At 43.3% G+C, this 13,488-nt stretch overlaps 1 protein-coding gene across 2 annotated transcripts in view; it reads right to left on the bottom strand.

The window, feature by feature from the left end:
• Positions 1 to 214: 214 nt before the first annotated feature.
• The window catches only part of Arb2a (ARB2 cotranscriptional regulator A), a 449,141-nt gene continuing 435,867 nt past the window's right edge, over positions 215 to 13,488 (bottom strand). For both annotated transcript variants that reach the window (XM_060383605.1, XM_060383607.1), the window contains one exon: positions 215 to 2,959. In XM_060383605.1, coding sequence (XP_060239588.1) covers positions 2,817 to 2,959 — 143 coding nt within the window. In that variant the 3' untranslated portion in view covers positions 215 to 2,816. The remainder of the gene's footprint in view (positions 2,960 to 13,488) is intronic.

Below are 13,488 nucleotides of genomic sequence, written 5' to 3'. Positions count from 1 at the left end.
GTAAGAATGTTACCTTTATGACATGTGTGAGTCACACAATGACTCAACTGAGGTTAGGTATTATTGCCTTAGAGGAGTAACAGCAGTAACCAGGAGGGGCCATGAGGCTTTACTGAGGAGTGTGGTCCGATGGCTCCCGGTAGGTTTCAGCTTTGAAAGCCTCTGTGCAGAGAGTGAAAAAAAGAACTTCCGAGAAGGAATAATACACAGTTGCTTGTTGTAAAACTTTTTTATTTTAAAATGGTAAACAGAAGGAGACTAGAGGAAATTCTTGCGTTTTATTATTTCTTGACATATAAACAAAATGAAAATGCATCCCAGGAAGCACAAGGCAGAGATCTGAGGAAAGAACAGTGATTACAAGTCGATGGTCTTCCAAATACCCAGGATGACTGCATGTTAGGTACCTAAGAAAGCTCTAGAGCAACTGCCTGGCACTGAAGCTTGAATCAGACTATTCTGAATCTCCAATTTATGCCTTTCTCAATCTATTTACTCTAAGAACTAAGTATAAGATTAAAAAAAAAACAAAAAACAAATCCACAGCCTACCTTTATACCCGTGTGCCTAAAATCTTTTTAAGAAAATATAAACAGGGAGACCAGAACAGAAATAATAACAGTGGCCACTCCCCACAGGGGTGCAGCCAAGTGCTTGCTGTTATCCCAAGAAAGCTGAGGGGAAGACCTCACTACATATATACCAACAGAATCCTGAGCAACAGGCTAAGAAGTCCTACTTTGTAAGCAATCACTTGTCACTATCAGCTGGCGATCTGGAGTGCTTTGCCTGGCTCCCTCTGGGTTACTACAGTGCAGATCCACAAGTAGTAACAGACATTTATACAACTTTGTAGCACTTCAGCAGACAGATAACAAGGTTACAATCCGCGATTGTGAAATCCTCATCACAATGAAACGGTGACTTTCTCTGCACACCATTTAAGAAGAGCAGAGAGGGGCCTTGAGGGAGGGTAGGAGTTCCACTCATAGCCTGACACGTTTACTTTGCTGTAGTCAGCTTCAGAAGCTTCGCAAATCTAGCCCTGAATAAGTAGCTCTTTTTTTTTTAATATGGCAAAATTATTATCTTGTGAACATTTTCATATACTGAAAACACCAGACAATTTATAACATTTGGTAAGATATTTTCCACCTACACCAATTGTTCAAACTGGGTCACTGGGAAGATATCCATTATTTTTAGAGCTCACCAATTCTTTTAAACTCAGAAATGTAAAGGGCCACTACAGCAGAGCAATGTGCTTGCCATTGTTGGAGTAACATTTTAAACAACCTAGGAGTTGCATAAAATGTCATTTTAATTTTCCCTCTTCAGCTGTTTCTGCTTAAGTAGTATCAGAAGCTGCTCAGACAGGGGCACTGAACACTGGACTTCACTGTCACTGAACCTACAGAACCCTTGAACATGCCAAAGTAGCATGTTCATGCTCAAATCAGTTCATGACATGAAAACACCTCTCCATAGGGTGGCTGAGCTCAGGTCATTCCTCCAGGGCATTCAGTGGTACCCCAGGGTCACTTTAGATACACTTTCTCATGCTCTCCAGTAAGGCACACATATTACTTGTTGAATTCGCTTTAAAAAAAAGGACGGAAATACTAAATTCATGATCTCACCAACTGGATGTAACCTTCATTAATTAACTTCAAAACGAGTAAATGGTTAACTTATTTTATCTTCGGTACTTCACAGATCCTAGTTGGGTTAAAGGACCTACTGTTGCATATCAGGGCGAAACCCTATCACAGGAAGTCAAACAGTAGACATTTTTGACCTAAAGGAGAAATTAATTTATACTGTACTTCTCTTTTCAGTAGATGAAACTTAAGCATTTCAATCCTCCTTAGCCTTTCAGAAAGCAGTTTCATTTTCTTGAGGACAGTAAACATCCTGCAATCTGAAAGGGTTTACTCTAAGACTGGTGAAAGCAGACTCAGCAAGGGTTAACAGCTACCGCCCCGTTCTGCCCTGGGGTACATAAAAAGCCACCCTTAAGTGTATCATCTAAATTACAATGCCACATATAAGTTCTTGTAAGTAACTTGGAAATTTCACGGATTATGAGGCCTTACAGGTACATCTGAAAGATTTGGTTATGTTTTGAATATTCTCTCCTGGAAACAGAGATATAAAGAATCGCATTCATCCTGGCACGAATGTCCAGAAAAGAGGGTTTGGATTCTGTATTTTACGATTTTTTTTTTGTAAAGTTTTTCTTCTGGTCTTGAAATGAAAATAAATCGTTATAGGGAGAGAACAATTTGTATTCCCCAAACTACATAGTACATTATGTTCGGAATTTAAAGTTGGCATTTCTAAGACTTGGGAGTGTGGCCTTCTATAAAAGAGAGGGGCTCATAAGATGGGAGGGAAAACCCTAGTTAAAAATCAAAGTTTGAGGTCTAGAATAAAAGCTTGCTGGATTTAAAGGGGAATCGAAACGGGCACGACTGCGGCTGGGCAGCCGCGCCGCGCGGCAGCGGGCGGTAGGACCGCGCAGACGCCGCTCGGCAGCAGCGCCCGCGGACCAGCCCCGCGACCACAGCGGCGGGGGCGCGGCGCACCGGGGGCAGGCGGCCTCGCTCGGCCGCGGCCCGCAGCGCGCAGCCGGGTGCAGCCCGCGGGAAACGCGGCCGCTGAATCCATATTGCTTTGACAGTTGCACTCATCTAGAAATAATGCAAAACGCTATTTAGAAGACCACGTCGCGACCCGGTGCTGGAGGAAGAAAGCTATCTGATGAGGCCAGGAGGCTGCGGGCGGCGTGCGGGCGCGTCGGGCAGGCGGCGCGCTCACAGCTCCTCGTGCTTGATCCGGTGCGAGCGCCGAGTCAGCGCCGGCTTCTGCGAGCTGCTCTTGGCCTCCGAGGCTTCGGCGAAGAACTTGAAGATGGACGGGAAGCTCTTCCAGGAAGTTAGCTCGTGCCGGTCGGTGCCTGCGGAGACACACACGGATTACAAGGTGTCGCGCGGGCGTGTGGCCACCGGCAGGCGGCCAGCAGCCCCGCCCTCCCGGCGAGCGCCCCGCCGCCCGCGAGCTCGCCTCCCGGCTGGGGGACCCAGTGCCGCGCGTCCCCGGGGCGCGCCACCTACCGCGCTGGTCCCAGCCTCCCCCGCCGGAACGTGCCCGCCAGGCTCCCGAGAGGCCGCCCGGAGCTCGCGGGGCCTCAGCTCCTCCGGGCCAATCCAGCAGCTCGGCGGGAAGGGCCACTCCCTCTCCCGCCCAGAAACCACCCATTTCCCCAGGCCTGGGATTGGTTTCCCCCGCGTGCGGGCTCCCGAGTCCACCACACCCTCCCCTGAGCGCCCGGGTGTCTCGGCTTCCCTGGCAGAAAGGGGTGGGGTGGGGGGATAATTCTTTCTCTGGTCTGTTCCAGTCTCTGAAGTTGGACAGGACTGGCTCACCGAGGTCACTGGGACCAAATTATTGGAGATATTTAATGAAAGGCCAGATTCAAAAGGAGACCAGAGGCCTTGAAAGTATCCTAGGCGGGCCACATGTAGAACAGGTCTAGAAAAGCCAGACAAAACGTGTTCAAAGCGGAACCACTGAAAGAGCATTTAGGCCTCCTATTCAGTAGAGAAATTCAGGGAAACGGTAGATTTTCAATTTACCGGGTTATTTTACTACAGTTTCTGTGGCTTGGGTTGAATATTATACACTGTTTTTCAAACCAAACCTTTAGTTTCACAAAAGCAGCAAGTAACACGCAGGCACAGGGATACACGAGGAAATGATATGAGCTTAAGAAAAAATTATTTGTGATAGTATATAATTTAACCAATAACTTCGTAATCGATTTTTAATTAAAATAACAACAATTACAAATACTCCCATAGAAATTATGAGTTGGATAGCTTGGAAACAGTTGAAATTTCTTCTGCAATCACTCAATTATGCAGATGCTGCTTGGAAGTCTCTGGATCCAGGCCTCTGATACTTTAACATTGTTAATGATAATTCTTTAGTCTGTAATAGTAGGTCATTGCTATGGTTACTCTACAATGGTGCAACACTTTGCCTCCCCCTTCAGCTATTCGCTGAGACCTGGTAACCACATTTGTTGCCTAGCAACAGCTTTGTGACAGTATCACAATCTGGGAGATATAACAATAAGGATGGTATGGCTGCACTCAGTTGGCCAGAGAGCAGAAAGCTAGTCTGTGCATGTGCCTTAGCTGTGGGAGCTGTCCCTCCTGGAGAATCATCTCTTCACAGGTGCCCTTCACAATGATGTTTTCAGCCCTCCTCTCTCTCCTTATGAACCTTACTTGGAACTAGGATCCAATGTGGAAGTCACACTCTGGAGACATATCTTCCCCACACCACTGTATTCAGATTGAAAAATGAGGTCATTTCTCTATTTGCTTACACATTTTGGCAAAATTCAATTTATTTAGTGGAAGGGATTGATGAGTATAGGTTTTACTGGTAAGTCCTGAAGGGCTTGGATGAATTCTGATAATTCTTAACAGAATTCTTAGGGAATTCTTACTCACTATGTGTGTAAAGTTACAAGTTCTTTAAAACACATGTTACATGCTGATATCATTATTGTATATGTGTGTGTGTGTGTGTGTGTGTGTGTGTTTTGCTAGTCAAATGATACCAATCAAGGATTCCTTTGAATTTGGAGGTAATTATATTCTTAAAACACAAGTGAACGGTTCTAGACATCCTCAGACATGTCTGTTTCAAATAAATGTCATGAATATTTCTAGAAGACAGCGCTGTCCCTGGGAAGCTTTATGAAGAGTTTCTTTTTCTGTAGGGTCTGCAATCCACTTTCAGCTCAGTACCAACCCTTAAATCGCACTCCTGATGAAAAACAGTTAATGTGTATTTTTTCCTTATGAAAGGCCACCAGACACATAATACAAGGCAACAGCTCTTCCCAAACACAGTAAGCCTTCCTTCCCCCAGTGCTAACGGGGTCTTTCCCTTCCCACTTCCTAACCTTCTGCTCACATCTGGCATGTCTCCACAGCGATCAGTTACACCTACCAGTGCTGCCCAGGTGAGGATCAATTTGTAACTTTCTCAGGGAGCTCCTCTCACAATCCCTCCTACTCCTTGGAAACCAATTCAATCTATGTCTCTAGACAGACCTCCAGTCAATGGTCTCAAAGAAAAAAAAAATTTTTTTGGTCACAAGCAATCTTAACTCTCCCATTTTCCTAATGACAGTCTTTCTGAAGGATGAACACATGTCCTTGATGATAAAACCACTACGAAATTCTGTTTAGTTTCAGCTTATGACAAGTCTGCTTGAGTAGTCCTGGTCTAAAAAGACCAGTGTACAAAGGAGAGTTATGTATTTGAAATTGCTCTCAAAATTTACCCTTGTAATAAAGATGAAATAATTAGATTATATGATCTTATCAGAAGAGGGGAAATTCCTAGTGAATAAAGTAGGTGCCAACTGAATTACCTTCTTTAGGTACTAAAGTAAGAACTGACAAGCGCATATTTTATATCTGTATAAAAGTCTCTCTTTTTGGGCTGGCGATATGGCTCAGCAGGCCACTAAGCCTGACAACCTAAGTCCAATCCCCAGGACCCATATGATCCCAGAAAGTTGCCTTTTGACCTCTATATGTGTGTCATAGCACACGCATATTGAAGTATAATATAAAAATTATAAAAATTTCTTGGGCTCCATCCTTAGATGAAGCATTACAGGCGATTACTGGCTGCTGAACTAGGAAGACTCAGTCTTCTTCAGGAACATGCCCCTGACAGGTCATTCAGTCCCAAGTGGACACACACACACACACACACATACACTTGAGCAACACTGAATGGACCTGGCTGGCCCTATATATACATATACATACTTACATACATACATACACACATATATACACATATAAACACATGCAGCAACAATAAAGAAGGGGTCAATAATTTGAAAATGGGGGGAATCATGGAAGGAGTTGGAGGATGGGTGGGAATGTTGTGAATAAAGTACGGACGTATAAAATTCTCAACCTAATTTAAATCATTCTTAATTTTTGGATGATGTATGTATGAAGTCCTCAAAAAACTTTTTTAATTTAAAATATTCTTAAGTTTTGGAAGTGGACTTAGTCCTGTGTTCCTGTGTGTGCATCACTGCACATGTGTGTGCAGGAGTGCATGTGAAGGCCAGAGAAGGACCTCAGGTGTTATTCCTCAGGCACTATCTTTTTTTTTTTGAGACAGGGTCTCTCATTGGCCTTGAGCGTACCAACTGCGATAGGCTGGCTTGCCTGTGAGCTCCTGGAGCTGCCTGTCTCACTCTGCCCTTCCAGTGCTGGGACTACAAGCGCATACCATCAGGCCTGACTTTCTTTAATGTAGGTTCAGGGGATTAAACTCAGGCCCCTATGGCTGCAAGGCAACCTTTTACAAATGGAGCCATTCCCCAATCACTGGAAGTGAATTTTTAACATTTCTAGGTAGCAGTTGGAAGATACATATATATCAGTCTTGGTTTGCATACACACATTTCAAGTATATGTTTGGAGATCATTTAAAAAATTCAGCGGGGCTGGAAAGGTGGGTCAGCTGTTAAAAACTGTTGCTCTTGCGGAAGACTCAGGCTTATTTACCAGCACCCACATGGTGGCTCACAGTTGCCTCTCATTCCAGCTGTAGATTCCATGACACCCTATTCTGGCCTTTGTGTGCCCTGAGGTGTGTAGCCATATCTGCAGGCAAAACACCCATACATACAAATAAAATTAAAATAAATCTTAAAAAATTTAGGGACAAAGTTTCATTAAAATAGTGACAAATTAATATTAAAATATGTAGAAAATAGTGCTCAAAGTGGTCGCTTAGATATTTATTTTTAAATTATGTGTATGTGTAGGTATGTATGTGTGAGTGCACACTTATGAGTCCAAATAAGCCTTTCCTTCATCAAGTTGCTTTTACTAGGGCATTTGAACACAGCAACAGGAAAGGAAACTAAGACACCAGCTTCTCCATGTTCCTCTTCACTAGATCTTAATGCGTAGAATTCTGGGGGTGGAAGGGTAGAGTGGGTGTGCACAGGGGCAAAAGCATAGAAATCCAACACTGATTTGGCTGCAAAGATCTCAATATTCTGGCAGATGTACACTATTTTGAAGTTGTAACCTATTTTTTTTCTAGTATTTGTTTTAAAAAGTCAAATATATAGTCCTTGGTTGGGGCATCAGTCTCTGCGGGCCCCCAGGGCCCAGATTTTTGGTTCTGTTGCTCTTCTTTTGGAGCTCCTGTCCCCTCCAGGTCTTTCTATCTCCTCCTTCTTTCATAAGATTCCTTGCACTCTGCCCAAAGTTTGGCTATGAGTTTCAGCATCTGCTTCGATACCTCCATCAGTAGAGTCTTTCAGAGGCCCTCTGTGGTGGGCTCCTGTCCTGTTCCCTGTCTTCTCCTGCTTCTGATGTCTATCCCATTTGCCCTTCTGAATGAGAGGACCTAAAACTCCTGCACAGATGTAGCCCATAGACTCAGTATCCAAGTAGGTTCCCTCGTAATGCGAACAGGGACTGTCTCTGACATGAACTCAGTGGCTGGCTCTTCTCCCCTTGAAGGGGGAGCAGCCTTGCCAGGCCACCAAGGAAGACAATGCAGCCAGTCCTGATGAGACCAGATAAGCTAGGGTCAGATGGAAGTGGAAGTCCTCCCCTATCAGTGGACTTGGAGAGGGGGATAGGAGGAGATGAGAGAGGGAGGGTGGGGTTGGGAGACTAGGGAGGTGGCCACAGCTGGGATACAAAGTCAATAAAATTTAATAAAAATTTTAAAAAGTCAAATATAGGTGGAGAAACTATCTTTAAGAACTTTTTAAGGAGACCTGAGTTCAATTCCCTGCATTCCCTGTAGGCAGCTCACAACCACTTGTAACTCTAGCTCAGGGGATCTTGAGCCTTCAGGGGCAACTGAACTCACATGCACACACATCCCCATACACATTATTAAAAATAACAAAAACAAATCTTTAAAAAGCTAAGTGTAAATTGATTTTTTGTATATATTTTGGTGCTGGGATTGATCCAGGGCTTTTGAATGCTGAGCATATGCTCTGCTACTAAACTCTACTGCCAGTTCAGTAAAAGGGGTATTTTAATATGAACAAGTACGTTACTAGACCACCAACGAATTCGATAACAGAGGGAAAAGTCTCTAAAAGCAGACAATCAAACCACGTTTTACACACACACAGACACTCATACACACAAGTGTGTGCTCACATACAAACTTTTGCCAGATATGTGGTTTACTGGTAAGTTATAAGTAATGAATATAGAGTAGAGACTGGAGAACATTATAATTGTGGAGAAATATTTACCAAAAAGAGATACTTTTCAAAAAAAATTCTTGGTTTGATTCACTGTTTTAATTATTACTAGCCACTTTATCTTATTTAGCCCAAGACCAAAAGGTCATGGAATAATTTCAACATTCCATGTATAATTTACACGTTAGATTCTGGTTAGAATAGGGAATATCACTGTTCACAAAATCCCATCTGATTATGATAGCACCTTTCTTATATCTTTATTTCAAGAAGAACGCTCTCACCATGTGCCCCTATTTTGTCTGCTGTTCACAAAAATACATGCTTTTTAAAGCAAAACATAATGAATAAACATTCATTACATATGTAATGTAAGTTCCTGTGGCAAAGGGGAAAAGCAAATATGAGTGTATGCGACATGTTAATATTAATAGAGTAACAGATCTATGATACTTTCAAAAAGATGAGGTTTGATTTTAGAAATTGATCTTTAACAAGAAAAGAAGTATGTGCAATTAGGAAGCAATGAAGACCTTGTCAATACAGCTATGTTGATAATAACAGGTAAGGGAATTGTTGAAAAAAAATCTCATATATAAAAATCAAGAGTCTGTAATATTAGTGAGCCCCAGTGGGATTAACTAATGAATTTATGAGCTCACCAATAGTTATTTTTAGAGTGTTATAGAGAATCAGAGAAAAATCAGAGCACTGAGAAATAATGTGCTTCCCCAAAAGAAAGCAAAACCACTGAAATCTGTTTTAAAATGAAAGTTGGAGTTCCTATAAAAAGAAGGCGTCTGAAAGACCCTACCTAGCAGTGTTTCAAAGCAGATACTAAGAATTATAACCAAACCTTCGGCAGAGTACAGGGAATTATAGAAAAGAAGGGGAGTTAGTATGACGTGGAAAGGATAGGAGCTCCACAAGGACCAAACTTATCTGGGCACAGGGTCTTTTCTGAGACTGACACTCAACCAAAGACCATGAATGGATATAACCTAGAACCTCTGCTCGAATGTGGCCCATGGTAGCTCAGTAACCAATTGGTTTCCCATAGTAAGGGGAACAGGGACTCTTTCTGACAGGAACTCAATGGCAGGCTCTTTGGTCTCCCCACCCCCCAAGGGAAGAGCAGTCCTGTTAGGCCACAGAGGAGGACATTGTGGCCATTCCTGAAGATACCTGATAAAACAGGGTCAGATGAAAGGGGAGGAGGTCCACCCCTATCAGTGGACTTGGAAAGGGGCAGGGAAGAGATGAGGGAGGGAGGGAGGGACTGGGAGGGAATGAGGGAGTGGGATACAACTGGGATACAGAGTTAACAAAATGTAACTGATAAGAAAAATAAAATTAAGAAAAAAAAGAATATAATTCAAAAGTATAAACACATTTGAGCAGAGAATGGCTGCCAAGAAGGCCCTGTGAGTTCAAAGCGCAAGCGCGGGACAGCCACGCGAGGAGGTGGTAGGCCGGGAAAGGGAGCCACTGGGGCCGTGCGGTAGCAGTGCAGCCTAGTAAGCATGACGCAGTGTTTTCAGTCGGCTGTGTAAGGCAGAGGCACGTCTGGTCCATTGCTGACACGGTTTCAAGTCCATTGGTGGTGTGACGACCCTAAACATGAGATGTCAGGGTTGACCTAAGAGAGGGGATAGGTTGAGATATGGACAGAAACACTGGCTGTGGAAACCCCAGGTTTCTTCAGCTTCTGGGGAAGCCTGTCCTTCTGTTTAGTGATGGACATATGGTAGGTGTGATGAATAACAACACCTCCAAGAGGAGTAAGGCACACTGGGGTGTGTCACTGAGGCCGTCTTTCTCCTCCTCCGTGCAGCACTCCACTGTCGGATGGCACCACCTATATGCAATCGAGGTCCTTCCTCCTTAACTAATCCTCTCTGTGAATGTCCACCCTGGATATTACTAATATCCAGGCTTTACTAATAGCCTAGGCTATCCTCAGTCCAATCAAGTTGATAGTCACAATTAATCATTACAACTCTACCCTTTGTCAGTTTGTTATCCAAGCACATCTCCTTGAGCAAGAGTATTCCATTCTGGCTCCAAAAGTCCAATATCTATCTCATGCATTAACTTAACCTTCAAGAGTCCTTACAGTATTAATAATTACAATATAACTAAAAAATCCAAGTTCTGGACTTAGCTCTATGTTCACAGTTTTCACTGTCCTCTTGGTCACTACACCACACAACAATAACCGCACAACAGTCCAAATGCTAGACTGCCTTAGAATGCCTCTACCATATTAGCTACTGCCATCAGCTTCAAGTCCTCTGAAGCACTGCACACAGGCACAGGGCTCCCCTGCATGCCAGCAAAACACACATACAAATAAATAAGTGAACTTTTGGTGAGAGTTTCTGATTTGGAATGTTCCATTTTTATTCTCACACATTGTTGGGGCAGAGAATAAAACGGTGCTGTGCTGGGTCTACTAAGCAAAGGATAATAAGAAGCAGAGCTTGGTGCTATCTTCTTACATTCTGCCATTTGTGCTGTCTCAGTAGCTACGTTTATATTGTAACTGTAGCTGTGACAGTTCTCAATGAGGTCTGTGACTGTCAGTTTTCCATTCTGGTAGGTACTCAAACGTGAAGGTGGTCATGGCAATACAGAACTTCACATGAGAAAAAAAAAAAAAAGCAAACAACAAACCAAACAAAAGACCTGATACACCTGATATGGTGGTGAAGGCCTGTAACCTCAAGTACTCAGAGGGCTGAGGCAGTACTAACTTCCAGGAGGAGGAGAGAGGGGCTGGGGAGGGGAAGGTGGAAAGGAAAGGGGAGCAGGGGAAGGAAAAGAAAGCAATCTAAAGCCTAATGACCTGAGTCTGATCCTCAGAACTCCCACGTGGAAGGAGAGCCCTTCATATGCCCACTTCAGTTCCTGTGCATATCCTACTCAACAAACAAACAAATATGCAAGCAAGCAAACACATAATTAATAAAAGCAATTAGGATGAAAGGAGGGTAGGAGCAAAGGAGGAAGAAAAGAGTTAAGAAGAAAGGAGGGAGGAGGTAGGAAGGAAAACTGAAGGGAGGGAGGGCAGATGGTATAAGCCTATAACACTAGCAATTGGGAGACAGAGGCAGAAAGATTAGTTCAAGGACATCTTCAACTACATAATAAGTTTGAGGCCAGCCTAGAAAGAGAATATAAAAGGAAATGGGAAGGAGGAAAAAAAAAGCCAAACAGTGCCAGCATTTATGTTCTAATTTGAGAAAAACTGGCATTTTGCTATGTTGGGTAATTAAACATACGAATACATGTTACTCAAAATTTTTAGTATTCAATATTTGCTGATGATAAATGGATTTTTAAAATACTATGTATAACTGTTACTGGTATATAAAATGCAATTTTTATGTATTGAATTTATATCTAAAAACCTTGCTGAATTAGCTTTCTTATGCTAATAATGTATCTCTATTTGGCCCCCTTCCTCTGCTCCTCCCTGTCTGTCCCACCATCATACCTCTTACCCTCATCCCCCCCTCTCCTTCTTCTCAGAGAAGGGGTACCAACCCACCCTGGCATCTCAAGTTGCAGCAGGACTAAACGCATCCTCTTCCACTGAGGCCTGACAAGGCAGCTCAGCTAGGAGACAGGGGGCCAGAGTCAAAGGTAACAGAGACAGCCCCTGCTCCCATTGTTAGGGGACCCACATGATGGCCATGCTGAGCATCTGCTACATTATGTGTAGGGGTCTAGGTCCACCCCATGCATGCTCTTTGATTGGTTCAGGCTCTGTGAACCCTCATGGGCCCAGGTTAGTTGACTCTATGTAGGTCTTCTGTGGTGCCCTTGACCCCTCTAGCTCTCAGTGCCAAGTGGATCTTTGAGTTGGAGACCAGCTACAGGGTTAGTTCAAGGACACAGAGAAACTGGCTTAAAACACCAAAAAACAAACAAACAAACAAACAAACAACAACAAAAACCCCAAAACAAAAACACTCCCTCAAACCAAATGTATCTCTAGATTTTGAGCTTACTACATGCTTATAACCATTGTATATGAATAAATTCACTTTCGATTTCCTTTCTAATGACTAGGTGCTTTACTTTTTCCAGCTATAAAACCTTCAACTATAAACAGAAGTTTTGTAATTTAATGTTTTTGGGGAGGAAAGACTGTAGGAGTTACTGGGGATGGGCATGCGCACTGAGTCAACTAAGCAGGTCTCCCAAGGGCTCGCAGAGACTGAAGCGGGCAGGCACGGGTCAGCACCAGGTCCTCTGCATAGGCGTTATGGCTGGTAGCTTGGTATTTCTGTTGGACTCTAACTGTGGGAGCAGGTGTGTTTCTCTTGGGACTCTTTTCCTTCTAGACAAGGTGGCCTTGTCCAGCCTCAATATGAGGGCTATTGTCTTGTGTTATTCTATCTTATTTTGTCAGGTTTGGTTGATGTCTACTGGAGGCCTGTTGTTTTTGAAGGGAACTGGAGGGCGAGTGTAGGGTGAAAGTGAGTAGAGGGAAAGAGGGGAGGTAGGGTGAGGGAGCTCAGAAGAGTGGAGGTGGGAGAACTGTGGTTGGCATGTACTGTATGAGAAAAGAATCTATTTTCAGTAAAATTAAAAAGCTAAACTATAAACAAAATAGACTCTAATATACTGATAACCTTGGCTAAAAAGTACAGTTACTATGAACAAAGTTCTATTTTTACTGGTTTCCTGTTGATATATTTTTGGAAGAATGGCTTCATCAGGCAATCCTGTTTGCTCCTGGCTAGTAGTTATGCAGGTGTCCCCAGGAGAGAGCATGGTGGCTTCCTTACTGCCAGTTAGATATCTAATATGGACTTCTCCTCATCCTAGTTAAGGTTGTGCAAATTTACGGAGCTATCCCCACACAGTTTGCTCTGTTAACTCACTCTGTACATCAGGCAAGTCTTGAACTTATGATCCTCTTGTTTTTTCATTTTGTTTTGTTAAGAGACAGGGTTTCTCTGTGTAGCCTTGGCAATCCTGAACTTGCTTTGTAGACCAGGCTGGCCTCGAACTCACAGAGATCCACCTGCCTCTGCCTCCCAGAATGCTGGGATTACAGGCGTGTACCACTGCACTCGGCTTCATGATCCTCTTGTCTTAACCTCTCAAGTAGTATGGATTATAAGACTATACTATAGACCTAGCTCTTTGAAAATAATTAAACACCACAGTGCCTTCTA

This window comes from Meriones unguiculatus, chromosome 5 (assembly GCF_030254825.1).
Source record: "Meriones unguiculatus strain TT.TT164.6M chromosome 5, Bangor_MerUng_6.1, whole genome shotgun sequence".
Classification (NCBI taxonomy): Eukaryota; Metazoa; Chordata; class Mammalia; order Rodentia; family Muridae; genus Meriones; species Meriones unguiculatus.
The sequence above is the reverse complement of the archived record's forward strand: the minus strand, read 5'-3'. Positions and strand labels throughout refer to the sequence as shown.